The sequence below is a fragment of the Leguminivora glycinivorella genome, chromosome 12 (assembly GCF_023078275.1).
Source record: "Leguminivora glycinivorella isolate SPB_JAAS2020 chromosome 12, LegGlyc_1.1, whole genome shotgun sequence".
Taxonomy (NCBI): domain Eukaryota; kingdom Metazoa; phylum Arthropoda; class Insecta; order Lepidoptera; family Tortricidae; genus Leguminivora; species Leguminivora glycinivorella.
This window is the reverse complement of record NC_062982.1, coordinates 10,485,298-10,499,894: the sequence shown is the minus strand read 5'-3', so window position 1 is coordinate 10,499,894 and position 14,597 is coordinate 10,485,298. Positions and strand designations below refer to the sequence as shown.

General features: G+C 35.2%; 1 protein-coding gene across 2 annotated transcripts in view; it reads left to right on the top strand.

Annotated features, from left to right (window-relative positions):
- The first annotated feature begins 3,524 nt into the window (after window positions 1-3,524).
- LOC125231715 (heparan sulfate 2-O-sulfotransferase pipe) overlaps window positions 3,525-14,597 on the top strand; it is a 215,086-nt gene continuing 204,013 nt past the window's right edge. For both annotated transcript variants that reach the window (XM_048137253.1, XM_048137254.1), the window contains exons 1-2: window positions 3,525-3,634; window positions 7,450-7,597. In XM_048137253.1, coding sequence (XP_047993210.1) covers window positions 7,554-7,597 — 44 coding nt within the window. In that variant the 5' untranslated portion in view covers window positions 3,525-3,634; window positions 7,450-7,553. The remainder of the gene's footprint in view (window positions 3,635-7,449; window positions 7,598-14,597) is intronic.

The window sequence follows — 14,597 nt, the reverse complement described above, 5'->3', positions numbered from 1 at the left end:
GAGGACGATGATGGTTGTTAGAAGTTCAAATAACAATTACCTACAAGTAATTTGAAAAAGTAAAGTGATCACTGTAATTTGAAATATTTGAACAAGTAAAGTAATCTACATTGGCTTTACGTCAGTTTCTAGGTGAGAATTTGCATCTTAACTAATGTATTTAGTATTTTTATAAAAAATCCTTCAACGAAAAAACTCGAGTTTAACTCGGTTGAAAACCGAGTTTCAAATCGGTGAAAACCGGACGGTTTTAACCGAAACTCGGTTTTTTCACTACTCGGTTGCATTCCCTACTAGGTACTGAATTTGTGCTCACTCCTCAGTACAGTTCGTAGTAACGTAGCTAAGCCTAAAAAGCTCTGCAATAAGGTTATTGTAGAGCTTTTTACCACCACAAAATTAAAATTTTGAGAAAACCCCCGACCGCGACATAGTGGACCGATTTTTATGAAGCATGGCTAAGGACACTCCCGACTAACTCCGCTCTCAGACAAAAAAAAACTAAATCCAAATTGGTTCATCTGTTCGAGAGCTACGATACCACAATTACCACAGACAGACATACACACACACACAGGCAGACAGATAGACACGTCAAACTTATAACACCCCGTCGTTTTTGCGTCGGGGGTTAAAAAGGGTCAAGCCGATCTACGAGTATATGTATTTACATAAATACCATGTACCTAAGTATTCTAACTTCTTACGCAATATGTGCTTGCTACCTTAAAAACCTTTTTTTTTCAGGGTCTGCGGTTCGAAATGTAATGAATAGGATGCGGGCCATCCAGTTCCTACATTCAACTCGGGTGAGTTCGTAAATGATTTTATAGACATGGTGTAATCGCAATTTAATGACCACCAGAACCTCTGCCTAACTAGCCGTGGCAACAGACAGAGCTTAATCCACATATATTCTAGATGCTGTAGGCGAAACATTAACGAGGAAATAATAACTAAATAACCGCCTATAGGTACAGCGATTACCTATCAAAGCAGTTTAATGAGATATCATTCATTCTTACTATCCTACAATTACAGATAGAAAGTATAATGTGCTTATCTTACTCTTGTTAAGAATTTATTGACCTTTTAATTAGAGCGAAAAGTATTAATTTCTCATGATATCCGTGAATCCAGTAAATTGAGCTCAATGAACGGATTTTTAAATCCGATGCAACCTCGTTCGCTTGTGGTCGCGAGTCGCGAATAGCGAGTAATGGGGTGTTCTCAATTTTCTGAGATAGGCATTGTGTTTTAATGATTGAATTTGCAGGGTTAGAATCACTTAATTTGTTATTCCTCGCTCGTGTGGGTGATTTGGGGTATTAACCCCTCCTAATATGTTTAGAACTCGTTGGTCATTGGGAACAATAAGACGGCTTCTCACCGGTGACCATCATCAGTAGGTATTACATATTGACAAGAGAAGCTGTTGTGGAAATCCTCGTGGGAGGTTCACGTTTTACAGTAGGTGGTAGGTGTCATGTTTTACGCTTATTAATAAAAAGTATGATAATAATGACACGAAGGTAGAATAGTTATTTGTTTTACAAGGGGGCAAAGTTGTATTTTAACGCCGAGTGTGGAATTGAAAAACGAGCAAGTGAAAGGATTCTATAGTTGAACCACGAGCGAAGCGAGTGGTTCGAGAATAGAATCCTGAACTTGCGAGTTTTTTAACACACGAGAAGTAAAATACATTTGCACCCGAGTGTAACACAAAACTTTTCCCCTCACTATAGCGAGGAAACTACAAGGCAAAAAAATGCGTTTTTCACTGCTTCAAGTAGTTCCACAGGTGGTAAATCATCTTTATTACCAGATTCACCCACTTTTATCAATTTTAAAGCAGTTTATTTGACTTTATTCAAGGTCAAATTACTTTACCCACTAGTGGATAAAATGTGTTTTTATCCGCTGGTATTAAAGGACAAAACACGTGTTTCCAAGTTAGTGAGGGGAAAAATGTATTCGTCGACTTTTTTAGTTTCGAGCGCACGAAAGCATCACCCGACAGTTTCTAGAAAATGGCAAAGTGCTAAGTTTAAATATCGCGTCTTGTGGAAAATAATGCGAATGCTAGTGTTTCACGAAAATAACCAGTACAAGTTCAAAAATATCCCCTGTTCCTTATACGATCTTATTACGAGTTGTCCTTCTGGACAGGAAAATAGGCAGGCGTGCAATAGATTTTATTTATGGTCCGGCTGCATTAATGACGCCGGAACCGCGCGTGCGCGTGCGACACTTCGACACGCGAGCTGTAGGATCTTCTGCATTAATTGACGTAACTCGCCGATAGGATAAAAATAGACGTACCTATTGCTAAAGATCGCGAAACAAAGGACAAGGCAATTCATAAAATGTCGACTGAACAAGTGAACATTCACATTTGATACGCCTTGTCCGTCTTGATGATGATGGAACGCTCTACGACGCGATTCCTTTAGTTCACATCACACGCGCATAGACTGCACGCTTGGCTACCGTTGCTGCACAGTAGTGTTGCTGGCACTGCTGTCATGTCACCAATTTTGCTGTCTGTATGCCACGTCCTTAGGAAGTATTATATAAGTCAATGCGTATTACAAAATTATCGGTTCACGTGGAGCTGCAGGTAATCATTATTAGAGCCGTTTAAAGGATAAACAAACAATAACAAAGGCAGCAGTCGGTTGAATGACTATAAAATTACCTCACTAGTGACGTCGTAGGTATTCGTACCTGTTGGATCCTTCAGTTGTAGTAGTCAAAATATATTGGTATATATTTAGGTCTAACGTACCATTCATAACTCTATGTAAAATTTCATTTTATTGACTGAGGATATGTGTCAGCGTTTGCAGGCAAGCCTTGGCAAATTTTTGATCTCTTTCCTTCATTAAGTTCGTAGGTAGGATATTTATAAATTAGGCAAGCCATCGCCATACTCCTTAAGATACAGTACTTAGAAAACCAAACTCATCGACATTGAAGCTGGATCGAATTATCGCTTCAAAATTAAACAGCGATCTATTTACTAGCGATTAAAATAAGTAGATCTCAGTACATAGGTATATAAGCAACAGTTTTTTAGTTCAAGAATTTTAAATTAGATTAGATTTATTTATTTCTCATTGAAAATGCACATTGAATTTTACATGTCAGAATCAAATAAAATGCATTCACAAAAAGATCGTCGCTACACAATATCAAAATAATAATAAATTACAATAGTCTAAAATCTAAATCATTCAAAACACTGGCTTCAGCTGTAGCACAAACAAAACACACAAACAGATAGGTACCTACTCGTATAGTGCGAACTCATACACTTCAAGTTCACATGTTAGAAAGTAGAATCCAAAGAGCATTGAATCACGTGGTAGAATCTAAAAGTTCGCGCGTTATGAAATATCACAGTTTCAGCTCCAACTTTTAGCTATGTTTCCGCGCCCTCCACTCACCACTGGCTGCGAGGGCTCCTCTGAAACTCGGAGAACTGAGAACCCAACTCAGTGTTCCTCTGTATGGCCCCGCGGTCGGACCCACTCGCGTTTCTCCCGGCCGACGCACGCACGCGGTAGAAAGTCGATCGCTAGAATTGTGTTCTTCGTGATAATAAAATTGTGATTTTTGCGGTTGGATTGTTGTTGGTTTTGATAATTTTTATTTTTAAGCATTTAAAAGGACTTATTATTTTTGGCAAAAAATAAAAATTTTATATAAAAAATTAGGGAATTATACTGTGTTTTTGGCTACTAAAAATTGGTGCGATATATTTTTTTATTATTTAATGGACGTAAACGAAAAATTAAAATAATAAAATTACATATTTAATAATATGTACCTACTGAGAAACAATTGGATTAATTAATTATTATTCTAAATAAAAGTACAAATATCGTAATTAAATAAATAACAGTAGGGGTTTAGAATGTTAATTTAAAAAAAATAATGTTAGATTCAAACAACAGATTAATCTAGGTATTCTATTAATTTAACGTCTAAATTAGTTTAATAATTTATTCAGGCATGCTTTCAATGTTGAACGCATGACAAATTGTACTAATTATCGGCAAAAATATCGAAAAAGGCAACAGACTTAACACAGTCAAGCCAAGAGTAAGCCCATTTATAATAAAAAAATATAAAAAAAGATCTAAAGATAATTAATTGCGTGACACCGTTAATTAATAGAATCATTACGTTAAAAAGTCCGTTTATGTATTGTACATGATGCTATCTGTGATAGAAATAAATGGTCAATTAAAGAAATACACTCACGCAAGCAATATCTTACTACTGGGTACTGCGATACCTATTTAATATGTGAACGGTTCTAGCTAATGAGTTAGTTACCGTGACTACAAATAATATAACAGCAAGAATACGTATATCACTGTAATGTATGGTCTTTGTGTAAATACATATAGCTTATAATATAATTATGTATTACTAGCTTCGCTCGCGTTAGAAAGAGACAAAAAGTCACTCTCCATCCCTTCAACTATCTCTACCACAGAACTGTGATCTCTACTTAAAAAAATACATCAATTCGTCGCTTCGTTTTGCCGTGAAAGACGGACAAACAAACAGACACACACACTTTCCCATTTATAATATTAAGTAGTATGGATTAGTAACGTCTATTCTGCACGATCGATGCATCCAGATCATGAGAACATAATTTTTACTTTCACATTTTTAATATTTTAGTTACTTTTTAGGGTTCCGTACCAAAAAGGTACATAAGGAACCCTTATGGTGCCGCTCTGTCCGTCTGTCTGTCTGTCTGTCACATTACTAAATACCTCGAGAACTATCGCTATCGCTTTGAAATTTGAAATATTTATGAACATCGTGAACCTCTACAAATTGAAAGTATTTTTTTTAATTTATTAATATTAATTTTTGACATAAAATCCACAATTTTTTTTTATCCCTATTGACCCAGTCGTAGTTAGAATATTACATAGATAGTATAATATTAACTATAGATACTAAATTTATTAATTATTACAATTATATAGGTAGGTACATATCATCACTACTTTTAAAAAATCTTGTATCTCACGCTGTTCCTCAAAGTTAAAACGCAGTAAGTCTATATGCATTCCATACATACTTACTACAATTTTCTTTTCATTGACAGACGAAGATACGAGTTTTTTAAAAGTAGTGACGATATAATATTAACAAATGAATAAAATTAAAACTATTTTAAACTAATCTGTAACGTTATTTGAATTAAACTAAAATTAAACCTACAAATAATTAACTATGTAAAGAGCTATCTATAATACTTATATCTTAGACGACTGCAGATATTTTTTCAAATATTTTAATAAATATTGATACCTACAATCGCCTGTACCTTCATATAGGAATAGGTAGTTAAGCCACAAGACGACACGACACACCTGTCTTTAAAACGCGATAGGATGTAGGTACATACATAATGAGATACATAGGTACAAAATGAGATGTCACGTCTATGATTACTTATCGGTAATCCGCTTACCAACCCACATTCGCAGTTTGCCAGTAGCCGTGAATAAATATGTACTTTACACGCTGTGTACTCGCCGTAAAAGCTAGACAAATGGCTAAGAATCGACAGCTCGCATTTCATGTAGAAAGCTTGAAATATGTAGGTCTAAGAAAGGTGTTTTGTTTTGTCATAAATGTTTGCACGTATGTGTCAACTCCAGATAGAGTCGATCGCTCCAGAATGATTTTTTCATGAAACTGCAAGTCATGTCTCGGGAGACGGCCAGCAGGGCTAGCATATGATTGGCGAGAAGGTATCAGGGTATGTCGTCGCGACATCGACTATACGTCATTAATAAAATTATGTGCTTGTGCTTGCCTTGCTGTTCATGTATCGAGAAGTCTTCCCTGTAAAATTATACATTCTTATTATTTGTAGAGTCATAAGAGCGTATCGGATATTTTTGCGGTTTTCGAAGGGTAATATTATTGCAGGTGACTGTGTCAGAGTCTAGCCCATCTTTTTACAATTGGTTCATGTTACACGTTTCGTTACGTGAATTTTGAGTAATTGGAGATTATTTCACAGTCTACCGATTTTTTGTATCATGTGTATGTGAAAGTGTTGGAGCGGTGGGTTAAATGTCAATAAAGTATAAACCCTACTTAATATAACTTACCTACTTTAGTAGTAACAACTACTGGTAATTTACGCAATTGTTATATTAAAATAATATAGGTAATAATAAAACAGTTAAATACATTCCTACTTCCTTTATTTAAAATCACCGTGCGATTAGAATTATCTTCATATTAAAGAAAAGTAATTGCAAGAAAAAATTAAAGTAACGTTCAAAATAAAACGGCGATCTTTTTTCATTTTCCATTGATTTATAATGAAACAAAACAGAAGCCTACACTTGCTTTTATGAGCTTTTGAATCAAATTGGCAACAATCACGCTTTTGATCTCGGAAAAAGCATATTACAAATTACAATTCGCATCCGGTAAACCCAAGGGGCTTATGCGCCGTATCACTCTATTCGATATTTCACATTGTTCTACCAAAGATGGAGGACGATCGGCATGAATATGCGAATTCACTTTGCATTAGCGGGACTCATTAACATGAATCACTACATAATGGCACTAAATGATACACGATGCTAGGATGCTACAGCCAATCTTATAAGACAGTATGCGTGTATTCAACTAAAATCTTTTACTACCTTTTAAATATTTATCTGCGAAGACTGAGAGCACCGACACGCCTTCACTTTCTCTTGTAATCTTTCTAAAACATTCTTAGATATTATTATATCACACCTGCATTCGTACATATATGGCATTTGTTGTATTAATGTTGATTCGCACGTATTTTTGTAAGCTGTTATTAAACGTTGCGCTGACGCCCGCAGGCAAGTTATGTAACTAATATTAATTGAGTTTCCCATCAGTATTAAATATATGTAATTGCAAAATTGTAGTTACTCGTAGGTATCTACTCTTTAGATGTTATTTTATGGTGTTCTAACAGGTCTTGGAAAAGTGACGACATTTCAAAGATATTTCTTACAAAATCTTTAATGTAATATTTTCTAGAAAGACTATGATTTTGAAGGCGATTTGTATTTTAGGCATTTATTTTAGGATGTCCGAAATCTGCTATATGTATTTTGTCAGTGAAAACAATACAAACTACTTAAGAATCTTGCCCAGAGTTGACTCTAACTAATTATTAAAATCAATACTTGTTTAATCGAGGTAAATAATACCTGTCACCCTTGATAGCCTACAAACCAACCTACCCAATCGAATAAAATTTTGATTTGGCCAAAATATAAATTAAACGAAAAACAGTCTTTTGACTTCTGCTGCTATAGGTCAACCAAACTTAATAAGTCCTTTCAAGTGCGTTCATTCATTTGTGTAAACCAAATGAATGTTTAGTAAACAATTCCTTGAGTTTTCCAGAACTGACAATAGTGTTACGTGTCCCAAAGTCAGTGACAGTCGGATGGACGTGCAGTGAAGATCGAGTGAAAGTCGGTAATCTCCCGGTGTGGGAAGGAAGCACAATGGATCACCTGTTCCGCCAGCGGCGGATAAGCGTGCCCAAGCGGTGAGTTACGATTAACCTTTTACACGAACAATTATGATTTTACTACAATTACAATCGTGGGTTGGTGGAAATTTCACCTCTCAAACTTAGGCAAAGTATTTACACCTCTAGTTCTAGCGTAAATTTTATTCGAAGACGTAACGCAAATGTTTCGTTCAGCATTCCAAGCGTGAAGTTTTGGAAACAAAGACGCTAGAGTCGCTAGACAAATTCAATCGAAATTTACACCATTATCTTTATGTAAATTTCATCAACTGTATGATGCCCTTGACTATGTAATAGAAGTAATAGAAATCACTATTTATTTTACTTTTAGCCTGCACTTAAATGTGTGAGTTGTGTTTCCCCGGCATCTTAAGAAGAACCTCATTTATTTTGCATACAAAGACCACATATCTCGAGATTCTTGACGTTTTATGGAGTATCGTTTAAAAGATTCACATGACATACAATTCGTGATAAAAGCAATTAAAACACTAGGAACATATATAAATAATTGAAAAAGAAGAAATATATATCCGGTGGAATCGTACTTAATTGATTGTAAACTATTCTACAGCCGGTGTTCCAGAGGCGCAGTCAGTGAGAAATGATATACTCGTAAAGCAGGAGAACTTGCGATGTTAAGTAATTATTTTTTATATGGTATACATAAAAGGGGCAGACGAAAAACTATTAAAATAGGGAAAATTGTACAAATCAGGTGGCCCTCTAATTCTTCCTTATATTTAAGTTAGAACGTGTACGAATTTTCATTAGGTTCGGACTAGGGATGTCACGAATGTCGCATGTGTCACATTCGCAAATGTGCGAATATTGAGAATGCGAATGTGCGAATGCGAATGCGAATATCGCTGAATTTCATAAAAAACCAAAATAAAAACCAAGCAATCACCAACAACCCGCTAGGTAAAAAAAATTAAAATGCTTACTATTGGTCAAAATGCCGAGTACGAAGTAGTACGAACTTCACGCCGTAAGAATTTGACCTATCTGCGCATGCGCGAGTCGACAGTCGACAAGTAGCAATTGGAGCGGCCGGCGCGGGCGAGGAACAAGCTGCGACTTGCACACATTCGCATTCGCAAAACATTCGCATCGTTTGAAGCGAATGCGAATGTCAATGCAAATGTTTAAGACGATACGGTAGGGGTCAATTCTCCATACAAACGCTCTCGACTATTTCCTCCCTGGTTTTTGAAGATAGAGCAATGATTTTTTCAACATAGATTGTTATTATTTTTATCTGTGTCGGACCGTTTTGATTTTTTTGATATTCTGCTTTTTAAAGATTCTAGAGCCAATCAAAAATTCCCAAAAACGGCCTTTTTCATTGTGGCGCAAAAAAAGGTGTGATACTCAAGATTGGTAACAATTAACCAAAAAAGCTAAACGGTCCGACATAGATTATTTCACTGTTATTCAGATTCTCAAATTTCGTTCTGATTGATTAAGTTTTGAAGGAGGAAAGAGTCGAGAGCGGAACCTCGATTTTAAAGATTTTTTGAAATATCTTTTGACTGTGTTGTTCTTAAAGGACAATTTTTTTTCGATAAATCTAGTTAATAACACTTGTATATTTAACTAAAATTCCCAAGTTGAAAGGAGGGCTCCTTTCCATTTTAGCATTTTCGCTACCGTATCCTCTTAAAAGAATGCGAATGCAAATATTCGTAACATCCCTAGTTCGGACTACGCTCGCTGAAACGCACACGTCTTATTTTTCCAAAGAATTTTCCTTCATTGGTTTTGATATGGCTATTATTTAAAATTATCCTGAAATTCATCATGAAAATCGAATAAAGTACATAAAAAAATATTTTTTGTAATGTGTGTACCTATATCGTGCGTAAATTCAATTTATACGAATGTAACATAAAGAAAATAATTAATAAAAAAAATAATTAATAAATAATTTTCTTCCACTTCAAACAAAAATAACACTTTCTTCGTCATTGTTGCTTCCTTTGTTAGATTACGGTGATATCGCTTTTCTGGACCTTAGTGAGGAGCTGCTTGACAAACTCGAGCGGTTGCAAAACTTGTGTATCCGTTACATCTATGGTTTGCGTAAGTTTGATCGCGTATCCCAGTTCCGATCTCAGCTTGGCTGGCTGCCGATTCGCCGTCGTCGAGACGTGCATGTCCTGTCACTGCTTTTTAATGTCTTATTTAATCCGTCTTCGCCACGTTACCTTTCCGAAAGATTTAGTTACTTGGCTGCTGGCAGTAATCACCGTTTTCGATCTAGCGCCAATCTTGCTCTTGCAATTCCACCCAATAAGACGCGGACATACAGAAAATCCTTTTCTGTCTGTGCCGTTAAATTGTGGAATGAGATACCGGTGTCCGTGAGGCAATCCCAATCTGTAGCAGCACTCAAGAATAACCTTAAAAAACTATGGCTTTCCGACACTTAATTTTTTTTTTATCGGATTGTTTTTTTTTTCTTTTCTCTCTTTTTCTTTTTCTTTAATTTTTATCTATTTTTTTTTTAATTGTCGTCTTGCTTTGTGGTTCGAATTAATATCCATATACTTTTTGGTCTAAGTACCTATATAAATATATATTTTATGAGTGTTTGTTTATTTATTATTATATTATTATATATGTATATACTGGTGTATTAATGTAATTGTATATGTATATATTTGTTACCATGTGTATACAAAATTTGCATTTAATTCTTTTAGTGGTTGTACATTTTTGAATTCGTCACTCATCGTTAATTCGCTTTACTCATTTCCTCAAAGGTTGACTGGAAGAGATCCCATTAAGGGATAAGTCCGCCTACATTGTATATTACTGACTCTGTAACTGTGTCTCTTTTGTTTCCTTTATGTACAATAAAGCATACATAAAATACATACATACATACATAAAATAAACTAATACAAACCATTCCACAGACAGACATTTTCCACTTTTAAATTTATTCTAAGCCTAACGGCGTCGATTGCAGACGTTTCTGCTAATCAGAAGTTAAAATTTAATACAAACCAGTTCGCAAACAAATGGAAACCTTATTTTCTGTGTGCGTAAGGTGTAAATTACTTTAAGATAGAATTAGATTCGCCTGTATTCTATTTAATCCTCGAACGCATTTTCTCTCACCGAAGACGCGCTTTCCACCCGGACACGACGTGCAAAACCTCTCGGATAAAACATCGATTAAGCGATTCGGAATCGATTCTCTTGTCGATTACGATTATCGATTATACTCACAGATGTAAACAGTGGGTTCCAGCAGGTGAATGACACCGGTCGGGATGTTTTTGTCGCGATCTCGCACATTGTTATCGGTGAATGTAGTATCGAGTACGGTCGTAGAAAAAATACATGTTCATGATTCCGGAATAGGAACTCAGGTTGATGTACATTTATTTATTTATTTATTTATTCATTTTGTTTTATGCCATGGGAGGCAAATCAGCAGCCGTAATAGTAAGCGTGATAGTAAGCATGGACACCCGAATATGTTGAGATTTTTCTCCACCAAATTTTAACAGACATTTTGACAGACAAATATTTCAGGAGATCCATCTTTATTAACATTTGAAGAGTATGATAAATAATAGCTCAGTACTTAAATCCTTTTCTGAATTTGAGATTACTTTCTTCAACTATGTATTTTAGCTACGCGTTGCTGGCAGCCTGAGAATAAAATTAGGTAATATTAGTCTTTTAAATATTGAAATAGGAGATAATTTAGTACAAATATTTTTTTAGTTTATGGGTTAAATCTACCTACTAAAATATGAATCTTCTATTAAATGGGTGAATCAACTTTTTCGTGCCTGTTATTGCCATGGTTACGGTCCCCTGAGTCACGCTGGTTTTATGCAAAATTATGCTACTTACTTAGGTACTTACCTAAACTATGCAAACATGATTTTTTCTGGTTTTTACAAGCCCTTTCCTTAATTTTCCACCTACAAATATGGAACACAGGCATCCTTGCATAATTTTAGTTGCATACTTTTGCGTAAAACCAGCGTGACTCGGGGGACCGTAACCATGGCCATAACAGGCAAGAAAACCCTAAAAAGTTGATTCACCCAAATGCTAATGTAGCTATAATGAACCATCTAAAGTCTATTTTCTAATGAGTTTACCTAGTCTTACATACAGAATTACTGTATCTCAAAACTAATCAATGTCATTTTGCTAATGAAACACCGTTTTATGTGAGAATATTCTCTCTGTAAGCTTGTGCCACATATGGGCAACAATTAATCTTATTCGAACCATTATGTTCTTCGGAGAACATTCCCTGTTTACAGTAATTGGTAGTAATTGAGAAAAACGTTCCCGTCTCTGAGGGCGGAAGTTTATTGTACGGCGGTTAATCATGGCTTACAAATAGTACTTCCGTATGATAATTATAGTTTTCATGGCGTAATAATGTCATTGTATTGAAGAGTAGACAAAGAATAGACAGCTACTTCTTTCTATGATAGACACGAATATCAATATCTGTCAGCCTGGCTGAAGTGACAATTGCTGACGCCGTGGCTTGCGTGGGCGACGGTCGCGCGACGGCGATGCGACGCATACGAAATCAAACCTTATCGATATGGAAGTAGACGATGCGATGAGACGCGACGGCGACGGTCGCGCCACCGTCGGCCACGCAAGACACGGCGTGACGCTACGTGGCGATCGAAACAGTCTGTCTCTGTCGCGCCACTGCAGACGAGCCAGGCCTCGGATTATTTTTCGCATGGTAAGATGAAAGAAAACTATGGAGTCGATATTAAAACTAAACTTTAATTCATATTCATACTCATACTCACTAATTTTCTTAGTCCCGTAATACTTTTGTCCCTTGTGCAGGTTGACAGATCGAAAATGTTAATCGAAAATTAATCTTACTGAATGTAATTAAAATTATTTATGTGGTGTGATTTGGGAAGCCTTTTGCTTGGTAAAGGGTTACATTTACCCTGTAACTATATCAAATTAGTTACTATTTTGTTTGGTTCAGACTACTTTGTTGCGGTAAACGTAATGCTAAGTACTAGTAACACATTTCTCATGATCGTATTTTAGATCTTTGTAAGGTTCTATCCAGTATAAAATTGCAGAAACTTGCGGATCAGACATAATTGTTTACGTAATTATTGCACGCACCGATTGCAATAAATAATTAAGTGACACATCGCGTCGTGAATGATTGACATGACATTGACATGCAAATGATTTTTGATAAATCAGCTAGTACTTTAGCATTACGTTTACCGCAACAAAGTAGTCTGAACCAAACAAAATAGTAACTAATTTGATATAGTTACAGGGTAAATGTAACCCTTTACCAAGCAAAAGGCTTCCCAAATCACACCACATAAATAATTTTAATTACATTCAGTAAGATTAATTTTCGATTAACATTTTCGATCTGTCAACCTGCACAAGGGACAAAAGTATTACGGGACTAAGAAAATTAGTGAGTATGAGTATGAATATGAATTAAAGTTTAGTTTTAATATCGACTCCATAGTTTTCTTTCATCTTACCATGCGAAAAATAATCCGAGGCCTGAACCATAAAATGTACCTAATTGTTTATTTTATTTATTTTATTTTAAAATAAAATCTCTAAAAAAAAATCTAAAAAACGACACACCAACAGTACATAAACAATTCAAAGAATATAATGAAAAAGAAAATTATAAAAAATTGTATTGTTGTATTGTATTGTATATTGTGTATTGTTTAGAAAATTATAGTACGTGATTTTCAGGCGATGTCATAAAATATGAATTGGCGTGTATTTCTTAATCAAAGTTTCAGATTTCTTCTTGTCACTTTATTTGTGGTGGTCAACTCATGCGCGGATCCAGGGGGAGGGGGGTGGTGGTCATGGGGGTCATGCAAAGTCGTTCAGAGAGCCAGCGGTGCAGAATACAAACGAAACAAAATTACGTTTTGACGTCCTTCCTTTTGGAACCTGCATATGTGACCGACCTACATAGCAGAGCGAAGGACGCCTGGGCGAATTTACTTTCTAATATGAAAGCTATATTACCGAATCAATTATTTAGAATTCAAATTAAAATTTTATTTAAAATTTAATTTATAATTTAATTTAAAATTTAATTTAAAATTTAATTTATAATTTAATTTAAAATTTAATTTAAAATTTAATTTAAAATTTAATTTAAAATTTAATTTAAAATTTTATTTAAAATTTTATTTAAAATTTTATTTAAAATTTAATTTAAAATTTAATTTAAAATTTAATTTAAAATTTAATTTAAAATTTAATTTATAATTTAATTGAAAATTTAATTTAAAATTCAATTTGAATAATTGATTCGGTAATTTAGCTGTCATATTAGAAAGAAAATTCGCCCAGGCGTCCTTCGCTCTGCTATGTAGGTCACATATGTAGGTTCCAAAAGGAATTTGTATTCTGCACCGCTAGCTCTCTGAACGACTTTTCATGACCCCCAATTTAAATTTTATATTATTATGTTTACGTTTATTTATAACAAAAATGGTAACACACTTTGTTCCTCAGAACTATCGGAAGTAATTAAAACGCGAAACGCGACGATTTGTGTTTTCCGAGAATACAAAGCATGCGGATAAGTGTCCACGATGTAAATTTCTATATTTTCGGAGAGAGTTGGTTCTACATGGCGGAGTCAAGGCTGTGTTAAATTACACCCGTACCTGCCCCTGGCTTTGTTCGACACGCGACCGTACGCGAAAACCTGTCCGAGGTAACACTTTCCCTGACATTATATCATGAGATGAGGTATCCTAATACCCCCCGAACCCCGGCTCGCACCAATGAGTTTTTCGAAATGTATGTGCGAAATGTCATTTGATATTTGCCAGTCGCTTTTCGGTGAAGGAAAACATCGTGAGGAAACCGGACTAATTCCAATAAGGTCTAGTTTACCCTTTGGGTTGGAAGGTCAGATGGCAGTCGCTTTCGTAAAAACTAGTGCCTACTCCAAATCTTGGGTTTAATTGTCAAAGCGGACCCCAGG